Genomic DNA, 19,016 nt, shown 5'->3' with positions numbered 1-19,016 from the left:
AAACTTATTACAGCCTCTGAGGGCATTTTTCAAGACAATCACATGTTTGTCTACTTTAGGTCATCCTGTGGACAACCTTAAACTGACATTCTGGCACAGGGTGTAGATTTGTTTACCCCTTTTTAGTGCATCCACCCTCCAATTCTCTGTTACATTCGAATTCAACTCACTTGTGCCTTTACCAATGCAGGAAGGATGAATAGCATGGTTGATCCTCCAAGATGCACCAATCCATCTCTGTGGCAATATCCCATTATGATTTTTTATAAATGTCAGTTACCCAAAACTAAAAAAGGATTTAGGAAGAGCCACCATGTCCCTTGAGGGTTGAACCCAGATAAGGTTTAAAGTACAGAAATGTGGGGCATTTGGCATTAGTGACAGGGACGTGTAGGTTGCTCCATCTAAGATCATTCCAGTCATGTCATGGGAAAAAAAATATTGTGAAAAAAGTCAAAATATGTAGGGTCAAAAAAGAAAAGATTTTTTTTAAATAATAGGTAACAAATTATTATAAAAAAATATATGTAAGGTCAATATATATATATGATATATAATATATATATTATTAGGGCTGGGACTCGATTAAAAATATTAATCTAATTAATTAGAGGCTTTGTAATTAATTCATCAAAATTAATCCATTTTAATTGCATAAATATTTGACCTGAGAACAGTGAGAAGTAATTCTTTTCACATGGATTTTTATTTTTGTTCAACCAATTCCAGCAGACAAGTGTAGAAATAGCATATTTAGAAATATAGTACTTTCAGAAATTCAGGTAGCCTATAGGTAAGTAGACCTTCTGTAAACTAGGTTTTTTTAAGTAGACCAATACTTTCAAGTACATTCAGAACATTGGTTATTTGTTCAGACGTGGACTTAGTTACCCTGGTCCTTAAACCAGTCATCTGGTGCAGTGTGGGTTGGGTGTGGGTCCTTAGTGTACTCAGGTCGGGCTAACGTCCACGCTAGCTGCTAATTGTTTAGCGTTGAGGTGATACTTGAGGCTCGATGTGAATTCCTTGTTGCACAGCTTGCACACAACCACGCTCTTATCGACGCTTCCATCCGTGTGTTTATTATAATAAGATTTCCCATTCACGGGGCCACCCGACACGGTCTCGTCAGCTTCTTCGTTCATGTTCACTGTGGTTTGTTGTTGTCTGAAGTCATGAACGCTAGTTGGTGCTCCAGTATAATCGGCACTCCGAAACTCATCCAGTGAGAAACGTTCCACGGTGCAAAAAATAAGTGTAAAAATGCGTAAAAAATGTTTAATGTGTTATTTTTTGTGTAATTAATTAATCTTAATTTACATTGTAATTAATTTATCGTAATTAACGCGCTAAAGTCCCTGCCCTAATAAAAAGTGATTCTCTTTAGTTGTCCTTTTACAAAAATGGTTATAGAGTCCCATGATAAAAAAAATAGAAAAATACTTTGTGTACAGATACAGAAATATCTCCCTGAGAGGTTCAGAAATGGCTGTATTTTCTGTATCGTTACAAAATGTTTTTTTTGTTAAACAATTTGAGATTGTTAAGATTCAGGTTGCTTAAGTATTCAGTTAGGTGTTAACGCCACAAAAAAGAAGACGCAACTATAACAAGAAAACTTAAAATTTTAATATTTATACGATTCATTTAGAGACTTTCCATTAAAACAATGTAATCTATGGAGATCAATGGACCAGTTGCACAGTGGATAATGAATGCATTGTTGTGTAATTACCATAAAGATCAACTGTCAGAAATGTTAAACAATTGTCTGAAGCCCACTCGTCACCTAATGTTCCCAACGTCAAGAGTGAGCTGTTAAACTCAACTTAAGAGGACAAATGGAGAAAAGTTAACAAAAAGATCTCAAACTCAGACTTTAAAGATCCACAGTGAAAATGTGTAAACTCCATCGTGTTGATAACGACGGCCGAAAACTTACCCGAGCGAGCGAGTTGAACCCACGATCGTCACTATGGACTAAACCAAGCGCTTCATAACTACGGTCTTCTGAGAGGAACAGGCACAGTGAGAAAGTCCTCAGCCAAAGTCACTTCGACGCCACTGTCCTGCAGAGCTTCTTCCGCCTGCCTCTTGAGCTCCGACACGTCGTCCCCGTCCCCTTCCTTCTGCAGGGAGCAGGGTTTGTACCTCTGGCTGAAGTGGCACAGCACCAACCGCCGCGCGCGGCAGGCCCGCGCCACCGCCGCCGCCATCGCAGGGGTGCTGTGCCCGTGGTCCACCGCTTTCTCTCGCTGCTCATCCCCGAGCGTGGCCTCGTGAACCAGAACATCCGCTCCGCTGCACAGCCTCAGGGGGCCTTCCCCGACCACCGCGCTGCAGTCCCCGAAGATGCAGACCTTTCGACCGGGAACAGCTTCTTCCAGCACCTCAGTGGACAGAAGGACGCGCCCGCTCTCCAGAGTCACAGGCTGGCCGGCTTTCAGCCGCCCGTACAGCGGCCCGGGTTTCAGGCCTGAGAGACACAAAATCAGCCCATTGACAATAATCCACAAGCGCCATTTGGATCCCAAAAGTGTCATATTATTGTAATTTAGATCTACATTTGGGTGACTGTCCAATAAGAAACACAACTTTACTACTACCAGGGAATCATTTAAACATGTAACGGGTACTGGATGTAGATTGATACTTTTCAGTCATCTTCCACTACAGCTGCTCAAGTAAACACAAGAGTAAAAGACAAAGATATCAAGTGTGCCTACCTAGCTCCTTCAAGAGCTCGGTCCTCAGCCTGCCGGGTCGATCGTGCTCCTGAACACAGAAACCAAAGGAAGGGACGCGGTGAAACAACCTGAAGGCCTTGACCAAGAACTTGTTGTCTTCAAAGAGCAGGTAACTGTCGCTGGAAACATCCAGGAAGATCGTCCTGCCCGGCTGCTCCTGTGGATGCAGAGGGCCGCACTCCGCTGTCACCTGAAGAGGCACAACACACAGCATTAAAGAGGACGTGCTCCTGTGGGGGTGAATGAAGGCTATTGTATTGATGGTACATCAACATATTGGAGTGAAAGATAGTTAGATTTAGAGTTTCTGCTATTTGTACCAAAAATAAAAAAGGCTTGCAAACATCTTCATATGTGCATTTTCTGACCTGCCTTCACTGCGGTGAGTCAGTAGCCATCGACTCAGACACATGAAACGTTAACGCTTTTGTCAGCTAAATGTTTTGGTCCTACTGCTGGTCCAGAATGATTCAGTCCCACAACGTTTCACAAACATCTCCACGCACATTAGACAGTAGAGAAGAATTCCTAATAAACCTACAAAAAGCCACCTTCCCAAGTGTAATTTATCACCCTGCAGTAAGAAAGCGGTCACTTACCTCGGCGCGGAGTTGTCCCTCCACTGGACTCTGGTCAGTTGTGGGCTCTAACTCATGCACTAAGGCAACAATGCAGATTACATGAAATTTTAGTACAATAAACAGATACAAAGGTGCAAAGATATATATATATATATATATATATATATATCATTATACTGTATATAGTGAATTAGGGTGGATTAATGGTGAATGAATTTGCTTTCAGTTAACAAAGAGGGTTGGAAATGTAAGTGAAAACCTAAAGAAGTGTGCATACACTCAACCTGCAGGGTAGGTTTTGCTCTGCTGCAAAAACTACCATTTTGCATTGAACTTGAAGACCTCGAGTTCAAGGCTGCAGTTTTTTTCTTTCTTTTTTTCACATTGGCTGTGTTACTAAAAGATCACACAATGTAAAAACACATCAGAAGTAAGACATGCCTGCATAAGGGAAGAGCAGCTGCGACCCCGTGAGGCCGAGTGTCACCCGTAGGAAGTGGCGGAGGCCCCGGGGCCCGTAGATGTCCACGCAGCTCAGGTGCTGCTGCTCCGGGTTGGTGTTGAGGCTCACAGTGCAAAGGAGACCAGGCAGACCAAACAGGTGATCTCCATGCAGGTGGGAGATGAAAACCTTGGTGATCCGACCTGGGGAAAAAAAAAAAACACAACAACATTCCATTACGCACAGATTAGAGCTTGAGATGAAGGTGAACATCTGCCAGGCTCGGGTGGAAAATAAGACACAAATCATAAGCTATGTTCGCCTGAGAGAATTAGTATTATAATTCACTATAAAATCATTATTTTGTCTGCCCTTCGCACAAATCACCCTTAACTGGATTGAATTTGGCTAAACTAAAACATTGTAATAGTCTCTCTCGCTTGGGAAGGTTCACTTGAGGTGACTCACACAAGTTTAAGTGCTATTTAAAATGAAATAAACTTCAGAGACACGTTTGAAAAAAAAAGTCCAGCGGTGCGACTCACCGGCCCTGAGCGGGCTCTTCATCAGCTGCGTCTGGGTTCCTTCCCCGCAGTCGAACAGCCAGCAGTCCCCTTCGGCCCGCAGCACCAGAGCCGACGCCCCGCGGTGAGGGGACGGGTAGGCCGAGCCGGTCCCGAGGAAGGTCACGTCCATAGTCATCCTCCCGATGACGAGACGACGGGGGGGGGAAACTGGTGTACAGGTGGTGCTGTAGCCAGGCGCTCGCTTGTAAACAGTCGCACTGTGATGACGTAGGATGAGCGACGGTGCGGCGTTGGCGCAAAGTCAGATTTTTGAGAACTCTAGACATAAAACTGTGGTGTGATTAAGAATGGAACTTGAATAATAGCTCAAGTTACTGGCAAGTCCTTTGGGAGGCATACTCATTAAAGAAGGGAAGCAAGAATCCTAGAGGCTAACACTGGGTTTTAAACAAATACATTTCCAGTTTCAAATATAATATAAATATAATCTGCAGCTAAAGAAGCCAGGGGTAAACTTTATTCGGAACATTGGTATTGACTTTGCTTACAAGCACTAAGGCAATATTATTGGGCGACAAAAACAAACTTCAGAAACCATTTAAAACAGAAGGGCCTGTAAAACCAAATTCTTACACAAGAAAGTAAAAACTTACAGTGGACGATCACAATGATGGACGGCAACAACTGGATAGACATGCAAGCCAAAACTTACTGAGGTTTAACCGTTTCTTTGAAATAAAACTATTGGCCTACTCTAAAAAGTGTAAAAATAGTTTGGGTTAACAGATTTATCTGTACATCAAATTCTTTGGAAAAGACAAACACATTGTTTTTTACGTTTAGTGCTGTTGAGTCATTTCTCAGCTCTGCCTTCAGCATCAAGCGTAAAGTGATTATCAAACACTAAACATTGTACTATGTTACTAGAATGCGGCCTTGATTCTGTCAATGCCATTCGTGTAGCGTATAAGGCTGAATGAATGAAGAAGTCTTAATGTAACTCGTTAATATTTCACATTTTAGCTGCATGGATGTGTAAATGTGTCCGTGTTCAGTATGTATGGTCAGAGCCAAGATTTCACATCAAACACTTGTAATACACTGGAGCACAGGGCCAAAAAAAAGAAAGAATGTGGAGCACACTATTGACAATTCCAAAATAGGAAAATATAATTGGAATATCTATAGTTAATACAACAGGTTACTCTGAGAAATGAATGTTGACTTTGAGGAAGTTGTAATCTAGAACTGAACTGCATACATACGATCTGGATTTAACACAACACGTCTAAAACAAATGTTTGATTAAAGGTTTGTCTAACGTCTATCTCTGTTAATACATGTAGCTAAAGATGACAATCACTTTGTCACTACACTTTATGTTAATAGCATCGAGCCCCCCGTAGAGTAAGTATAGTGCACCAAGCGTCACATATGTGGAATAAACTTCTGGAGAATATAAGCAGAATAGGTTTCCGGTTAGAGTGGCCTTTTACATTTATTTATTTCCATTTCATATTTCGCTGTCAGTTTATTTTCTTATCTTCACGTTTATTCATTTGTGTTTTCCTTAATGCCGTCTATGTCTTATCTACAGCCCTTTCCTAGGGTAGAATTTGGATTCTCTTTGTGTTAATCTGATCTTGTGTCAATAGTTATTACTAAATCAAATAACAGAACATTATAAAAGTGATGTTCTGTTGAAAGTTTCCAGCAAGTAAAACTTCCACATCACCTACCCAAACAAACATGGATATAATAAAGAAAGCTTTATAATTATTATTAGGGTCCAGGTTCACATCTCAGGTTCTACAAAAGTGTGCGCAAAATACAATAAAATATATTGTTTATCAGTTTAACCTGCAATTTCATTTTTTATGTTTTGACTATTCATGTTTTATTTGTACATCAGTTATCAAAACGGTGATTTTCTAGGGATGAATTCCTGCCACAAAAACATTCCAATGAATATACAGCACAAGAGCAACACATCTAAATACACTTGCAAGTACAATTCAGAAAAATAAATACAATTTTATCCTAACAAAGGAAACGCTGGAGTGGATGTTGTTCTGTTCAGTGTTTAGATATAATTTAAATTCCCTTCTTATTCCGTTTTAAGATCTTCCCTCCATTTCTCTCCTCCGTAAAGTTGCTTCATGACTGAATTGCATAATATACTTAAGTGCATCAAGTTTCCCAATTTATAGGTTGCTGAATATGGTCAGATCAGCTGTAAGGCGAACCTCTCCAGATTCAGGAGTGTATTAATGGTCATCAATACATTAAATTTAGTAAGACTACTTTTTAAAAATGGAGTTGTTTTTATGGCTGTTTCTAACAAAAGGGTAACTTATTTCCTGGTTAGTTATGACTAAAAAGAAAGATTGTAGACGATAACAAACACAGAAATTCATAGTCACTTGGTTTTCCATGAGCAGCGAAAGCGTGCCGCGTTTGTTGAATTGCTCAAAGCAATATAATAGAACAAATCATTCAAATAGTTTTTGTTTTCTGCTCAGTAAAAGGTATGACAATTACATTAAATGTATTGTCTTAACTGTATTATTCTAGATCATTAAACTGTATCTGAAAGTTGAAACACAATGACCAGATAACCACTCTGCCTTCCTCCACCACCAGGTGACCCTCTAGGTGCTGGTTTGAATGTGATTGAGAGCCAGGATGTGAAAGTGTCCAGTTCCCTTTAAACGTCCTCTTTCAAATTCCACTTTCCTCTTTACCATTTCACACTTCTTAGCAGAAATAAAGGGCTTCAACTGCTTGATTTTTGTAAGCTGAAGTTTGCACCAAGGTAACTATGATCATCTCAAACGGTCTGTGAGTAAGAGGTAAGTGGAAAACAAAGAGCACAGGGAGTGTCCGGGCTACTTCTAGTTACTTCTTGGGGTGGAAGTTGACACCTGGCCAGTCGTAGGTATCTGGCTCGAAGGAGTCGTACTCTGTGTCCCACACAGTTGCACGTACAAAGGCTTCCTTGTCCATAGGCTCAGGGTAGCGAAATGCCATCCCGTTAGCATAGACAAACTCCACCACCTAGAACAAAGGAAGGTTAAGAGCAGGTGCAAAAAGTAAAGACCGATGCAAAATGTCATTTAAAGTTGTCCAAAGCCAAGTAGCTTAATGGTACAGCAGATTATAGAAGCTACATTTAGAAGGGAAACATTAAGGTTTGGACCAACAATAACAGGTTATCAACAGCTGAAACATTCAAATATAATATTTAATAGGAGACCTGCCTTGACAGCCATCTGGAGAGAGACCTCTCTGATGTTAGAGAGAGGAGGGTAGAGTCTACCTTCTTTAAGCTCTTTATCGGTCAGCTGCTCTGCAAGGGTCTGGAGGTAGTGAAAAAATACTTAGTGAGAAATTTCTTGGGTCCAAAAAAACCAACACTACAGACTACTACCAACAGCCAACCATACTCTGCTGTTCGCCAACTACATAAGTGTGAAGTAATTAAGATAAAATAATAAGAATCAAGACCACACCGCTTTTACTCGGATCGCATAAATCCAGGTGACTGTTTCGTCTTTGTGCAAAATGTTTAAATATTGAACAAAGATGCTGGCAAGATCTCATCTTGGGATTTATAGATTTCATTGATAAATCAAATGACATCCGTAGAGGGGAGAACATGGATGGGAAAAGTGCAAAACAGCATAAGCCTTTTTTAAAGGACCTTAAGCCTTTAGTCTAGAGATTGAGGACAGGAGACACTGTAGAGGGTTTCTATGACGATATACCGCGTATGTACACATGACAAATGCAATGGGATAGATGGAATTTAGAAACATTGATGAGGAGACAGAAATTATTTAATTAGTGATGACTTCAGACCTTGGCAGCCTCCAAGAACACAGTGTCACTGATGTGTCTCACTCCACTCAGGACCACGGCCAAGGCCACACCTGCAGAACACACAGAGTGAAAACATTTCAATAAACACAAGACTGGTTATTCATAGGATTTGATGCAATCATGGAATGTGTACAAGATCCATACTCTCTTGTGCTCACTAATGTAAATTAGGAATATTAATTTAGTTTTTTCTTTCACCAGGGAAGATGTAAGCGTTGTTCCCTTGTCCAGGAGTGTAGACGCGGCCATCCTTCAGAGTCACTGGGCCAAATGGACTGCCACTGGCAAAAAGACATCTACCCTGGGGGGGGGAAACAGAAAAGAACAAGAACTGTGATTTGACAGCACAGGTGCTTCTAACGCTTCTCAGTTAGTCAAAAAGAAAGAAAGGAGGGAGCAGTTTACGTCAGTGAGTGTGTAGGCGTCCTCTGCTGTGCACTCTGCTTTATTGGTTGGATTACTCAGGGCAAAGATAACTGGCCTCTCATTCAAGGTTCCCATGGACTTTATGACATCATTGGTGAACAGACGGCCAGCCCCTGACACACCTGGAAGTAGGAATAGAGGAGGTGAAGATGCGGTCAGAATGCCTTTGTGATCTATCAATGCTGGATAAGCAGAGGCTGCGATTACAGCACACCAAGTTATGACAGGACACCTAAATACTGAAGAGCTTTTGAAAATTGGCTGACAGTTTGAACAAGTTAAAAATATAATTATTCAATTCACCTGATCCAGATAAAAATAAAAGAAATCACATTAAAACAAAAAGGATATGGATTTATTTTTCCTAGTCTTTACCAACACAAATATGCAAAATCACTTGTTCCTCACCAATGATAGCTGTGGGTTTTATGGTGTTTACCGCATCTAGGAAGGTCTGTACATTCCCTGGACTATCATGAACAAATGCCTCCTGGTTAGAGTCAGTTTCCTGCAATCTGCCCTGGAATCACAAACAGTACATAGTTGTCAAATAAAATATCAACATGAATGTAGTGACACTTCTGTTCATCAATAATACATCAACGTCTGTAACACTAACCTTTACTAGTAAGCCATCTTTATCATAAAGCCAGATCTTTTTTCTGGCTTCAGCTTGGGTCATCCCTTTCTCGATCATCGCCATGACGATCAGATTGGCAATACCAAGGGCAGCCTGAAGATTAAATAACAACTTCAAGTTAGACTTTGAGTGCTTTGACAGTGTATTCGTTATACAATTCAGCCCTTAATTTCTAATAAGAGAAAGCAAAATCCACCCTTTCCAAGTAATGTTGGATAATCATTTTTTATATGCATTACCATCTCTGGTCAGTAGAGAGCAGTATGCACTATTTTGAATGTATCCGAATTTCACATTTACAAATCGGTTGGAAAAATGGAGCCAAAAGGCAGAAATGAAAGCAAAACTAAGAACTTTATTTAACTGCTTGATTGACAAAGGTGAGCTCACCTCTCCAGCTCCCAGGAAAAGCACCCGGTGTTCAGTAATTGGTTTGCCGATGGCTCTCTGAGCTGCCAACAGACCAGCCAGGGCTACAGCAGCAGTGCCTGGAAACATGCAAAAAACACAACAGTAACACAACCACGTTGAAGAGAACTAAATCATCGTTTGTTCAGACAGGAGGGTTCCCTTAAGGATGTGATGCTTCCTGTTCTTGATTAAACTTTCTGACTAAATGTTCCAGGACCAACTGAGAAGTTGGTGGTTCCTTGACCTGATCAAAGGGGAGTTTTCAAACCGGTTCCTGCTTCCATCTGCGTTTCATTGCAGCAGTAATGTAAATAATAAAAGGTCACAACTTGTTCATATTATTTGATTGCAGGAAGATTTAGATTTCTCCAATTGTATATGCTGGCGAGAAGAAAATCAGTCTAAACATGAAACAAACTTAATTCACTTGATTGCATCTGCTGTGAGAAGGGTTGACTGTTGACCTTGGATATCGTCATTGAAGGTGCAGTACTTCTCCCTGTACTTCCTCAGGAAGCGGAAGGCGTTGTGGTTCCCAAAGTCCTCAAATTGGATGAGTGTGTCCTGCCCGTACTTGTCCACCACAGCCTCCATGAACTCATCAATCAGATCATCGTAAGCCTGAGAGCGATCTCGCTCCTGGTACAGGCCCATGTACAGCGGATCCTTCAGCAGAGTCTGATCGGGGGGGAAAACCAAAAATAAAGCACAAAGCATGCACATTCATGCATGCTATATAGTGAAAATATACACATCTTACCTCGTTGTTTGTGCCAACATCGATTGCCACAGGCAGACACTTCTCAGGTCTAATCCCAGCACAGGCAGTATACAGGCAAAGTTTCCCAACAGGGATGCCCATTCCGTATACACCCAGGTCCCCTAATCCCAAAATACGCTCCCCATCCGTTACTACTACTGCCTACAGAAAAGGGGAGATGGAGACAGAGTTAAACTCAACAATTGACAAGCACACAAGTGTGAAGAGCGATAACAATGTTTGCCAGGTGAAACAGTGCAGGCTTAAATAAAATACTTCCCAAGCCATACTGAGAAATGTATAACTGATTTAGAGTCATTAATAGTACTTTGCCCATATCTATATTCACACCTCATTCCCAAAATGGTCAGTCTACGGTTTTAAAGGACTCACTGCAACATTAGTCTCGGGCCAGTTGTCCAGGATGGACCGAATGTGGCCCTTGTCCAGAATAGAGATGAACAAGCCTCTGGTGAGAGAAACAAGAGGACAGGATGAGCACTTCAACAAATCAGTAAGACATTTAGTTTGCACTACTCAACAAATGTGGCTTGGGCAGCGACGTTTCCCTCTGGGTCACAGGGTTGGTTGAGTTTTCATTCTACGTTGGGTCTTGGTTGAGAGTTTAGTTTAGTGGGATTTTGTTGGAGCGATTGTTTTTTGTAGTTTGTTGTGTTCAAGTTGTATGTCAGCAGTTTGGTTGAATTTTTGGTTGTCATTTGGTTCTGCTTTAGTACAAACAAACAATTTTTTTATCGTTTAGTCGTATAACCCACATACTTATATTTATATTCCCAGTCACATAGCATAGCAATAAATGGTTAATGCAAAACACCCCACGAATGCTACACGCTTGAACACTTTTATTTAACTTTGGTACAGTGAGTTATGATTAGGACTGATAAGAGGAAAAGGAGTCCGATTTATTTTAGTATTATTTTTTATGTAGGTTTATTTTCCGACTATGGCAAGTTACAATGTTTATTTATTTTACCTTTATTTAACTAGGCAATATCAGTTGAGAACCAATTTATTTACAATGATGACCTGGCCAAGAGGGAGTAGCACAGTCAGCACATTAGACAAACAGCACAGATATGTGACAAACAGCTAAAAACAACATAGTTTAATTAATGTACAATAACACTGCTTTTTTTTGTTTGACAGTTTGTAGGAAAGCAGTTCTAAAGTGTTTTGGAAAAAATGTGTGAAAGGCATTATTATATGCATTAAGTTTTCTTCGAATTTCAATTCCTCAATATCTGCAACATGTGTACGGACAGGTCAGATTCTGTACAGAGGCATGTATTGCTTACTTGGGTCTTCTAAAGATGTGCCCATAGTGTGTGCAGGCCAGGCCTACAGTGGGAGTGTAGACAATCGGCATCAATTCTTCTATGTCTTCCATCAAAACCCTGTAGAAAAGCCTCTCATTCCGTTCCTGGATGCCCATCAAATAGATGTACCTGGGCAAAAAAGAAGAAGTTGAGTTATTTCAGAAACACATGTGCTTAAATACAAAAAAACACACTCTGTGACTATAATGACCACATGCTTTAAGCAAAATGCGTCCTTACTTCTGTAAGGGATCAGTCATCTTCTTGAGATTATTCTGAAAGCGCATTGCCTGAAGGTCCTGAGTCTCCACTTTGGGAGGCAACAGACCATGTATCCCCAAAACCTGTCGCTCTGATAGAGAGAAGGCCATGCCCTAGAAGAGCCAACAAAAGAAGAGCATGGGGTCATAAAAATGTAGGTACCCTGTCCAGTATTAAACTACTCATGACACACACAGATATGTAATAGCTACAGGCTGTCAAGAAAAGTAAAAAGCAAATTGCGTAATGTCTACATTCCACAGAATGCACACTTTATTTCAATAATAAAGTTTTACCTTTACCTAGTTTATTACCTTTGCTGCAGGGTGTTCGGCTTATAGGTTTTATACTTGGCAATACTTAATCACCCCAAATAAACATTAACTTAACCAGTGTTCAGATGTTTGCTGCAATAATGCCTTGATGTCCTTTTGTCCACAGAGGGCGCGTTGTAGTACCTCTGCAGCCTTACTCAAGGCTGACCTATTGACTTAACATGGAGGCACAGCTGGAAGAAACTTTGCAGTTGGAACAGAAAGAAGGAGGTAAGAAAGGGGAGTGACCTCACAGAAACCAATAAGGAAGGACGCTCCATGAAGAGAAAGGGGGCACAAAGGGGTTTTATGACCCTGCAGCTCATGCAAGAGTGGATGCCTGTCTAGGGTTATGAAACCATCTCTGAAAGAGACAAGAGATGGAAATCATAAGGTCTGGGCTCTGCAAGGGGCTGATCACTCCGAGAGTGATGGATGCTGGGGGCTCGCCCATACAAAACGCTGAGTCATGCTGATGGGGCGTTTCAATCCGCTCCTCTCAGCACAGCGCAACATACTGAAAAACGCTGCTTCTAGTTTTTAATTCTTTCCTCATAGTACTTGGAATTTAATGTTTCAATGTGTCTTGTTTGCTTCAATTGATTAGCACTTAAACAGTGAATTAATGTTAAATCAAAATCATGAATTTTGCGAAAAACTGGAATTTGTTATACTTTTTGTATTTGCAATTCTTTCATATATTTTGTATATCCTATGACTTGTCCGTTGACCAACCACAGCCAGTCGGTCTGGTTGACAGCGTTCTGTCAGTAACAATGCATTTCTGTAAGCGTACGTGTGGATGTATGACAAGTCATGAGACTTATGACGATTCACTCTGCTGATGTAAGTCACATCCGCACAGGCAAACACAGAAGCATGCTGGGGTTTTGTCTTGCTTGAATCAGTCTTTAAGAGTAAATGCAAGAGCTTATGGCAGTGAACTTAAAATGCAGTTTGAATTACATTATAAGTTCACGTTTGAATGCAAGTTTAAAAAGCATTAAGACACATGTGGCCTTCCTCAGAACCTCATCACACCAAATTGAATTGGTAAATCTGACCCAAATGAACAAAATAAGGAATCAGGCTGAAAGTTAAAAGTGGATACAGTGTGTACAACATTTCTATCAGCCAGCTACTTTAGCCTCTGAATAGTAGTTTGTAGTTTGGAATGTGTGGTGTAGGCTAAGTTAAGCACAACCTGTGAAAAGTGACATCCAGTAACCTCAGGCAGCTCCAGCCTCATGTTTCAAATGTCAACGTAGCAGCTTTCAGAAGGTGGAAATCCCAGACACAAACGCACCAGGCCAACAATCCACACCACAAACCCAACATCGTGAGAAAAGTCAGTGCAGACATTAAAAAACAATTAAAGTTACACCAGCTGAAAATGTATGAATCAACACATTTGATTTTTACAAGAATGACCTCACGTTTATGGCGAGGCGGGTTTAGCATCTGTTCACAAAACATCAAGCAGTTCCATAAAGAATTGCAAAATAATTTTAAAAGCAGCGATGAGGAAGGCTGAATGAAATAAAATGTGAAACATGCAGCACAGTAACAACAGCCCCAACACTGCCCATGTGTCACCTCACAGAGTAGTGATGCTGGGCGTGGTCGGATATCCAACAGACCAGAAAATCTCAACCAATGTTATTCAGCCCTCTCTTAAGCTACTCTTTATATCACAAATCATTTTGTCATTCACACGCATTTTTTGGGGGGGGGGTCAAAATGACTACATGACTGATGAGGGTGATTTTGGCATTCCCTCTGATGGGCAAGTTTTTCTAATTTTAGCAAAACCAACAACAGGATTAACTGTTGCAGCTCTTACTAGTACTTCATAAGGCTGTAATGTTGTCCTGTATAGCTGCATGTGCTTGGCTGATATGCACATCTGCATAATAGTAACTGCATTTGGTGATCATTGCATGTAAATGATCAAGATTAGATTAGTCAATCAATGCCTGTCTTTTACACCACTACTCTTTACTATTCCTATCAGGCATTGAAGAAATATTGACAACACACTTCAAAAGCTTATGCCAAATTAGCCTACTTCCCAACATCTAGCCCATCTGGGAGTGTCAGTCACTCACCTTATTGGTGCGAGGGTTGAGCATGAGGGGCTTGCCCTTCTCTTTGGTGTGTGCCCATCTGTACAGAGAGACACAGGGCCTCAGGGACATGGTTGTCTTGAACCTGGACAACATGGTGGTTACTCACTGGTCGAGGAGGTACACTGGTGGAAAGCTGCAGAGGAAGGGAAAAAAAAAAAAAAAAAAAAAAAAAAAACTTGGTTGACAAACTCAGCTCATGTTTTGTGGGTGCAAAGCATCATCATGTTCCTACTTGGGAGGATTACAATTCATGATTAAAAGTTGGCCGTAGTAAGGTGCTATTCCGGGAGGCTGAATATCTACGTACAGTAGTTTATATTACCATGGCTCATTGAAGTTCACATCGCACAAGATTTACAGACTAAAAAGAACAAACAATCCTCTCTGAAATGTTTTTATAGGCTGCACATGCATGTGAAATAAAACTTTAGTATCCTAGCGTTGTTAAGAGTTATTGCTTCAACGTTGGCCTATTCTTGTTCCCAAGAGTGCAAACCGCACTGCTGCCACAACCTTTGAGCCAATAGCTTAGTCACACCCTCATCGCACCCTGGTATGACGCTAGGCTTTCTGTAATGACAGAAGCCTACGACTGCATTTGAGGATTACAGATGCTGACAGCATTATTCAGGACGTGGACAGAAGTGATTTCGGGTGATCTGAGAAACAAAGCTTGGAAAGGAAGTCATAATCCTTTTCCCACAAAGCTACACATGAAGGCGTAGAGAGAGGAGAATCAGTCGAAGGGAGAGAAAAGAGAAAGACCGGCAGATATGCTGGAGGAAAGACTCCACCTAACGATCACACACACACACACACACACACACACATCACACACATCACATGTGGCATCTACAGAGCATACCTGCTGGAAGAAGATACAACAAGCTCATCAATGAAACACACAACACAGAATTTCCTAAAACAATCTTAGAGCAACACAGATGGCCACATACTTGGATTACTCGAGAACCCCTAATCTAGTTGCAGCTGCTGTTGGTGGCCTGAAATAGACTCATAGTCTATTGACTGTGTCATGCCTGTGATGGGTGATCCAAGCTATATTGTGCTGTGTCGTGTTCTGGTGGTAAATAAAGGCCGCAGGGCAAAGGCTCCTTTCACACCGACTGGAAAAAACCTAACCTAAATATCCACATACAATTTAGAAAAGATTATCCTTTAGATGAGGGTCGTATTCTCTGTCTAACTATTAGACATGCTTACATCTGCTATATGCTGTGCGTCCAGGTATGTGGTGTGGATGTAGATGGTTGCGTATATTAGGTTTAAGCATTTGTCGATGTTTGTAAAGGTTAGCATTTATACTTCTTAAAAACTGTTGATACTAATTAGTGTTTTGATTATTTACTATTTTTATTTAAATGTGAAAGATTGCTCTGTTGTGTTGAAAATGCAAAATAATAAATATCTACTTTGGCTCTGGGTTGAATTACTTTTATTATACAGGCCGGGCGTCTACGGTCTTCCTAAATGTCAAGACCAGGAGGAAATGAAACTGGACCTGTAAGCAAGTTATGTGGGGAACAGCAACGTGACCGTTGCACACATGCAGTTTAGTTGCCTGTAACTTAGCAAACGCACCAGAAGAGTGCTAAAATGAATTACTTTAAACAAAAAAAACATGAGGAAATGGCAACTGTCGTCTACTGTTGCCAAAAACAATGCTTGGTTATTGGTTATAGCTGAACATTTACACTGGGGGAAACGGCTTTGGATTTAACAACATGCAGCAGAGTTGAGTGGCAAAAGAACAAGTCTATGGCCAGTTTATGTAACATACAGCATTCTGTGTTGTTAACGTTTTCTTGCTTATCATAGTAATAGTTCCCCAACTGAAACAAATACATGTAGATAGGATAAATAAGATGCTAATCATGCTACATGCTGGGGTGCTTGTAGGGATGGTCATTTTTTATGTCAATCCCCTTGTCAAATCACTATCCTGATTTTCTTTGATGAGCTACTAAGACAGTGTATAAATAATCACTAGTCTTAAACAAGCCATGAAGATGGATTTCCATCCAAGCCTTAACATGTGAAACAACAGTTTGAGAGGCTGCACTAAGGTGTTATCATTTGCAAATTTACCGTAGTTTGACCAGAGAATCTGAACATAGCCAGCTGGCAGAATCTTGGCTTACAACACATTAGGGGAACACAAAGTAGAAAAAGCAGTATCAAAGCCAGACGGCATCAAGCACCACCAACAACCAATGGATGGTTTGTTCATTTCAGATTCAGGGGACAGCGGCCTTAATGCATCTCAGTGTTATACACTGCAAAATTAACAACAATTAAATAAAACATCCACTTCAGCTTCCCGATAATATAAAGGCCTGAATACACGATGAGGGGCCTATACCAGCAAGTTAGATGTGAGGAAGCAAAAATGCTCAGATTCTCCAGATTAATGCTGATTTTATTTTTGCACTTGCTGAGAAGCACAATAACTCTGCACCGAGACACCAGTCTCACTTTTGGAACAAAAAGTCACAAACTGTACACCCAACTCAAGATACTTAAAGAATACATTTTAAAAAGATACATCTCAGGACTATGTGGTACTAGTAAAAACATTTTTGTTACTGTAATAGGAAAACAGGATTTGATACAGCCAGATGATTATATATATATATATATATATATATATATATATATATATATATATATATATATATATATATATATATATATATATATATATATATATATATATATATATTGCATTACTGAGTCTACAAGAGCTCTTAATATCAAATTTGTATGGACTGAAGCATAATGTAATAAAGTTTAATTTCGTAAATGATTTACCAACAGAAAGCCGGTGCATTGGTAGGTGACCTATACCTCTTGTCTTAATCCAACAAGTACATCTATCACACATGATTGCAAGCTTTTTATGTCTTATGAGGGACATTTTAGAAGTATTTGAGCATATTTGGTATCAAGCAAAACTGCAGAATATGTTTAATTATGCTATCTCAAGCTCCCTATCCACAGCTCAGCTGTGTGATATTCTCCCTCCCCCCCCCGGCACGAAGATTTGTCAATCAACAGTTTCATTAATGGACTATCAAACTGGTTGAGAGCAATGGTGCCCACTTGTAGCGGTTACATTTAGGCTGCTGCACGTGACGCAGACCAACATCCGGTAGGCTGTAAATGCACTGAGAGCCAAGTTAAGGTTGGAAAACCTTAGTAACAGTTAGTCTTATCAGTTACGTTTTTATGCGCTGATTACGGTTAATGCTTAACTGCGCATTAATAAAAGAGCCATTTCTCCGTCACGGTTTCTACTTTCATACTCAGTTGGTAGACGTGGGAGGGAACGCTACGGCTAACGTAAACGAACTAACGTAACGTAATTAACGTTACACGCAGACCAACTGACAGCTAGCCCGACGAGTTAGCCTAGCTTTCGCAGCCATAAACAAACATCTGCAACTTGTTCAAACGCTAGCTTGGAACTCAAACGGACCAGCTGCGTCGTTGCGGTTCGGCGACAGAAACCCCCACCGAACAGCACCACGGTGTGTAAAACGGAGCCAGTCCCGTTACTCCATCACCAGGTGGTGCCAGGCTGATGATTCGCATGCTGTCATTCATTAAGACCTGCCTGCCTACTGCCGCAGAAACGGGAAGTTCTTAGACGCGACGCAAACTTTGAATTGTTAAAGATATCAGCGCCTCGTCTTACCTTTAGTGGTGTAGCAAAGTCGCGTCGCGTAGGTTTCTGTTTTTAAAGCATATTTAACCAGGCGTTTACTGTAGAAATGCTGTTGTCTGACCGCTTGTTTCGTCCTTTCACGGCAGCTACAAACGCAGCAAGGGGGGCGGGGAGGACGCTCGCTCAGCCAATCACGTGTTGGTATTTCTTCCCTGTTAACCGTAAAAACCTCAACAGGTGCAATATATTTTGGCAGGCTTTGTCGTAAGTATTGTAAAAGACAGTCATCTCCCTTTGAGGGCAGGCCTGCAAACGCTGTTTTGCGAGGTGGAAGCGATACTCAATGATCGGCCAATAACTAAGGCTTCAGAAGATCCCAATGATTTAGAAGCGCTTACTCCAAATCACATTCTCCTGTTAAAAGGCAAGCCTATTCTGCCATTAGGTCTGTTCGAGAAATCTGATCTGTACATTAAGAGGAGATGGAGGCAAGTGCAGTACGTTGCGGAGCTTTTCTGGAAAAGGTGGACAGCAGAGTATTTGCTTGTAATGCAAGAAAGGCAAAAATGGATGAAGCAGAAGAGAAACTTTATTCCAGGAGATATTGTTGTAATCGCTGATGCCACAGCTCCAAGAGGCTCATGGATGATGGGCAGAGTTCTAAGCACCACAGCTAACTCCAGAGGACTGGTTCGCTCGGTGAAGGTCCAAACGAAGAACAGCATCCTGGACAGACCAATAACCAAGCTCTGTCTTCTCTTGGAGGCAAATAATTGACTATACAATTCATTCTTTCTCCTATCTCTGTCTTCCATCTATTTGTTTCTTTCAGGTGTGGAGAATGCAAAGATGTGAAGATTTCAGTTTAATG

The 19,016-nt window shown here is 40.9% G+C and overlaps 2 protein-coding genes across 3 annotated transcripts; both read right to left on the bottom strand.

Moving 5' to 3' along the window:
- Window positions 1-1,607: 1,607 nt before the first annotated feature.
- Window positions 1,608-4,719, bottom strand: elac1 (elaC ribonuclease Z 1). The gene is made up of 5 exons (XM_037482657.2): window positions 4,316-4,719; window positions 3,770-3,973; window positions 3,347-3,405; window positions 2,727-2,937; window positions 1,608-2,476 (listed from the first exon to the last, which is right to left on the bottom strand). Exons 1-5 carry the CDS (start codon window positions 4,470-4,472, stop codon window positions 2,001-2,003), a joined length of 1,107 nt encoding a protein of 368 aa, XP_037338554.2. The 5' UTR covers window positions 4,473-4,719; the 3' UTR covers window positions 1,608-2,000.
- A 1,332-nt stretch (window positions 4,720-6,051) lies between these two features.
- me2 (malic enzyme 2, NAD(+)-dependent, mitochondrial) lies at window positions 6,052-18,328 on the bottom strand. Of its 2 annotated transcripts, XM_037482656.2 has the most exons (16): window positions 18,176-18,328; window positions 14,564-14,590; window positions 14,437-14,494; window positions 11,994-12,127; window positions 11,733-11,882; window positions 10,810-10,885; window positions 10,417-10,578; window positions 10,121-10,334; window positions 9,636-9,733; window positions 9,225-9,338; window positions 9,014-9,125; window positions 8,585-8,727; window positions 8,378-8,480; window positions 8,159-8,229; window positions 7,558-7,656; window positions 6,052-7,354 (listed from the first exon to the last, which is right to left on the bottom strand). In XM_037482656.2, exons 3-16 carry the CDS (start codon window positions 14,458-14,460, stop codon window positions 7,196-7,198), a joined length of 1,659 nt encoding a protein of 552 aa, XP_037338553.2. In that variant the 5' UTR covers window positions 14,461-14,494; window positions 14,564-14,590; window positions 18,176-18,328; the 3' UTR covers window positions 6,052-7,195. The 2 variants fall into 2 exon arrangements, with proteins under 2 accessions (XP_037338553.2, XP_037338552.2); XM_037482655.2 differs by having other exon boundaries at window positions 14,437-14,590.
- Window positions 18,329-19,016: the final 688 nt, after the last annotated feature.

Source organism: Pungitius pungitius, chromosome 5 (assembly GCF_949316345.1).
Source record: "Pungitius pungitius chromosome 5, fPunPun2.1, whole genome shotgun sequence".
NCBI classification, from domain to species: Eukaryota; Metazoa; Chordata; class Actinopteri; order Perciformes; family Gasterosteidae; genus Pungitius; species Pungitius pungitius.
The sequence above is the reverse complement of the archived record's forward strand: the minus strand, read 5'-3'. Positions and strand labels throughout refer to the sequence as shown.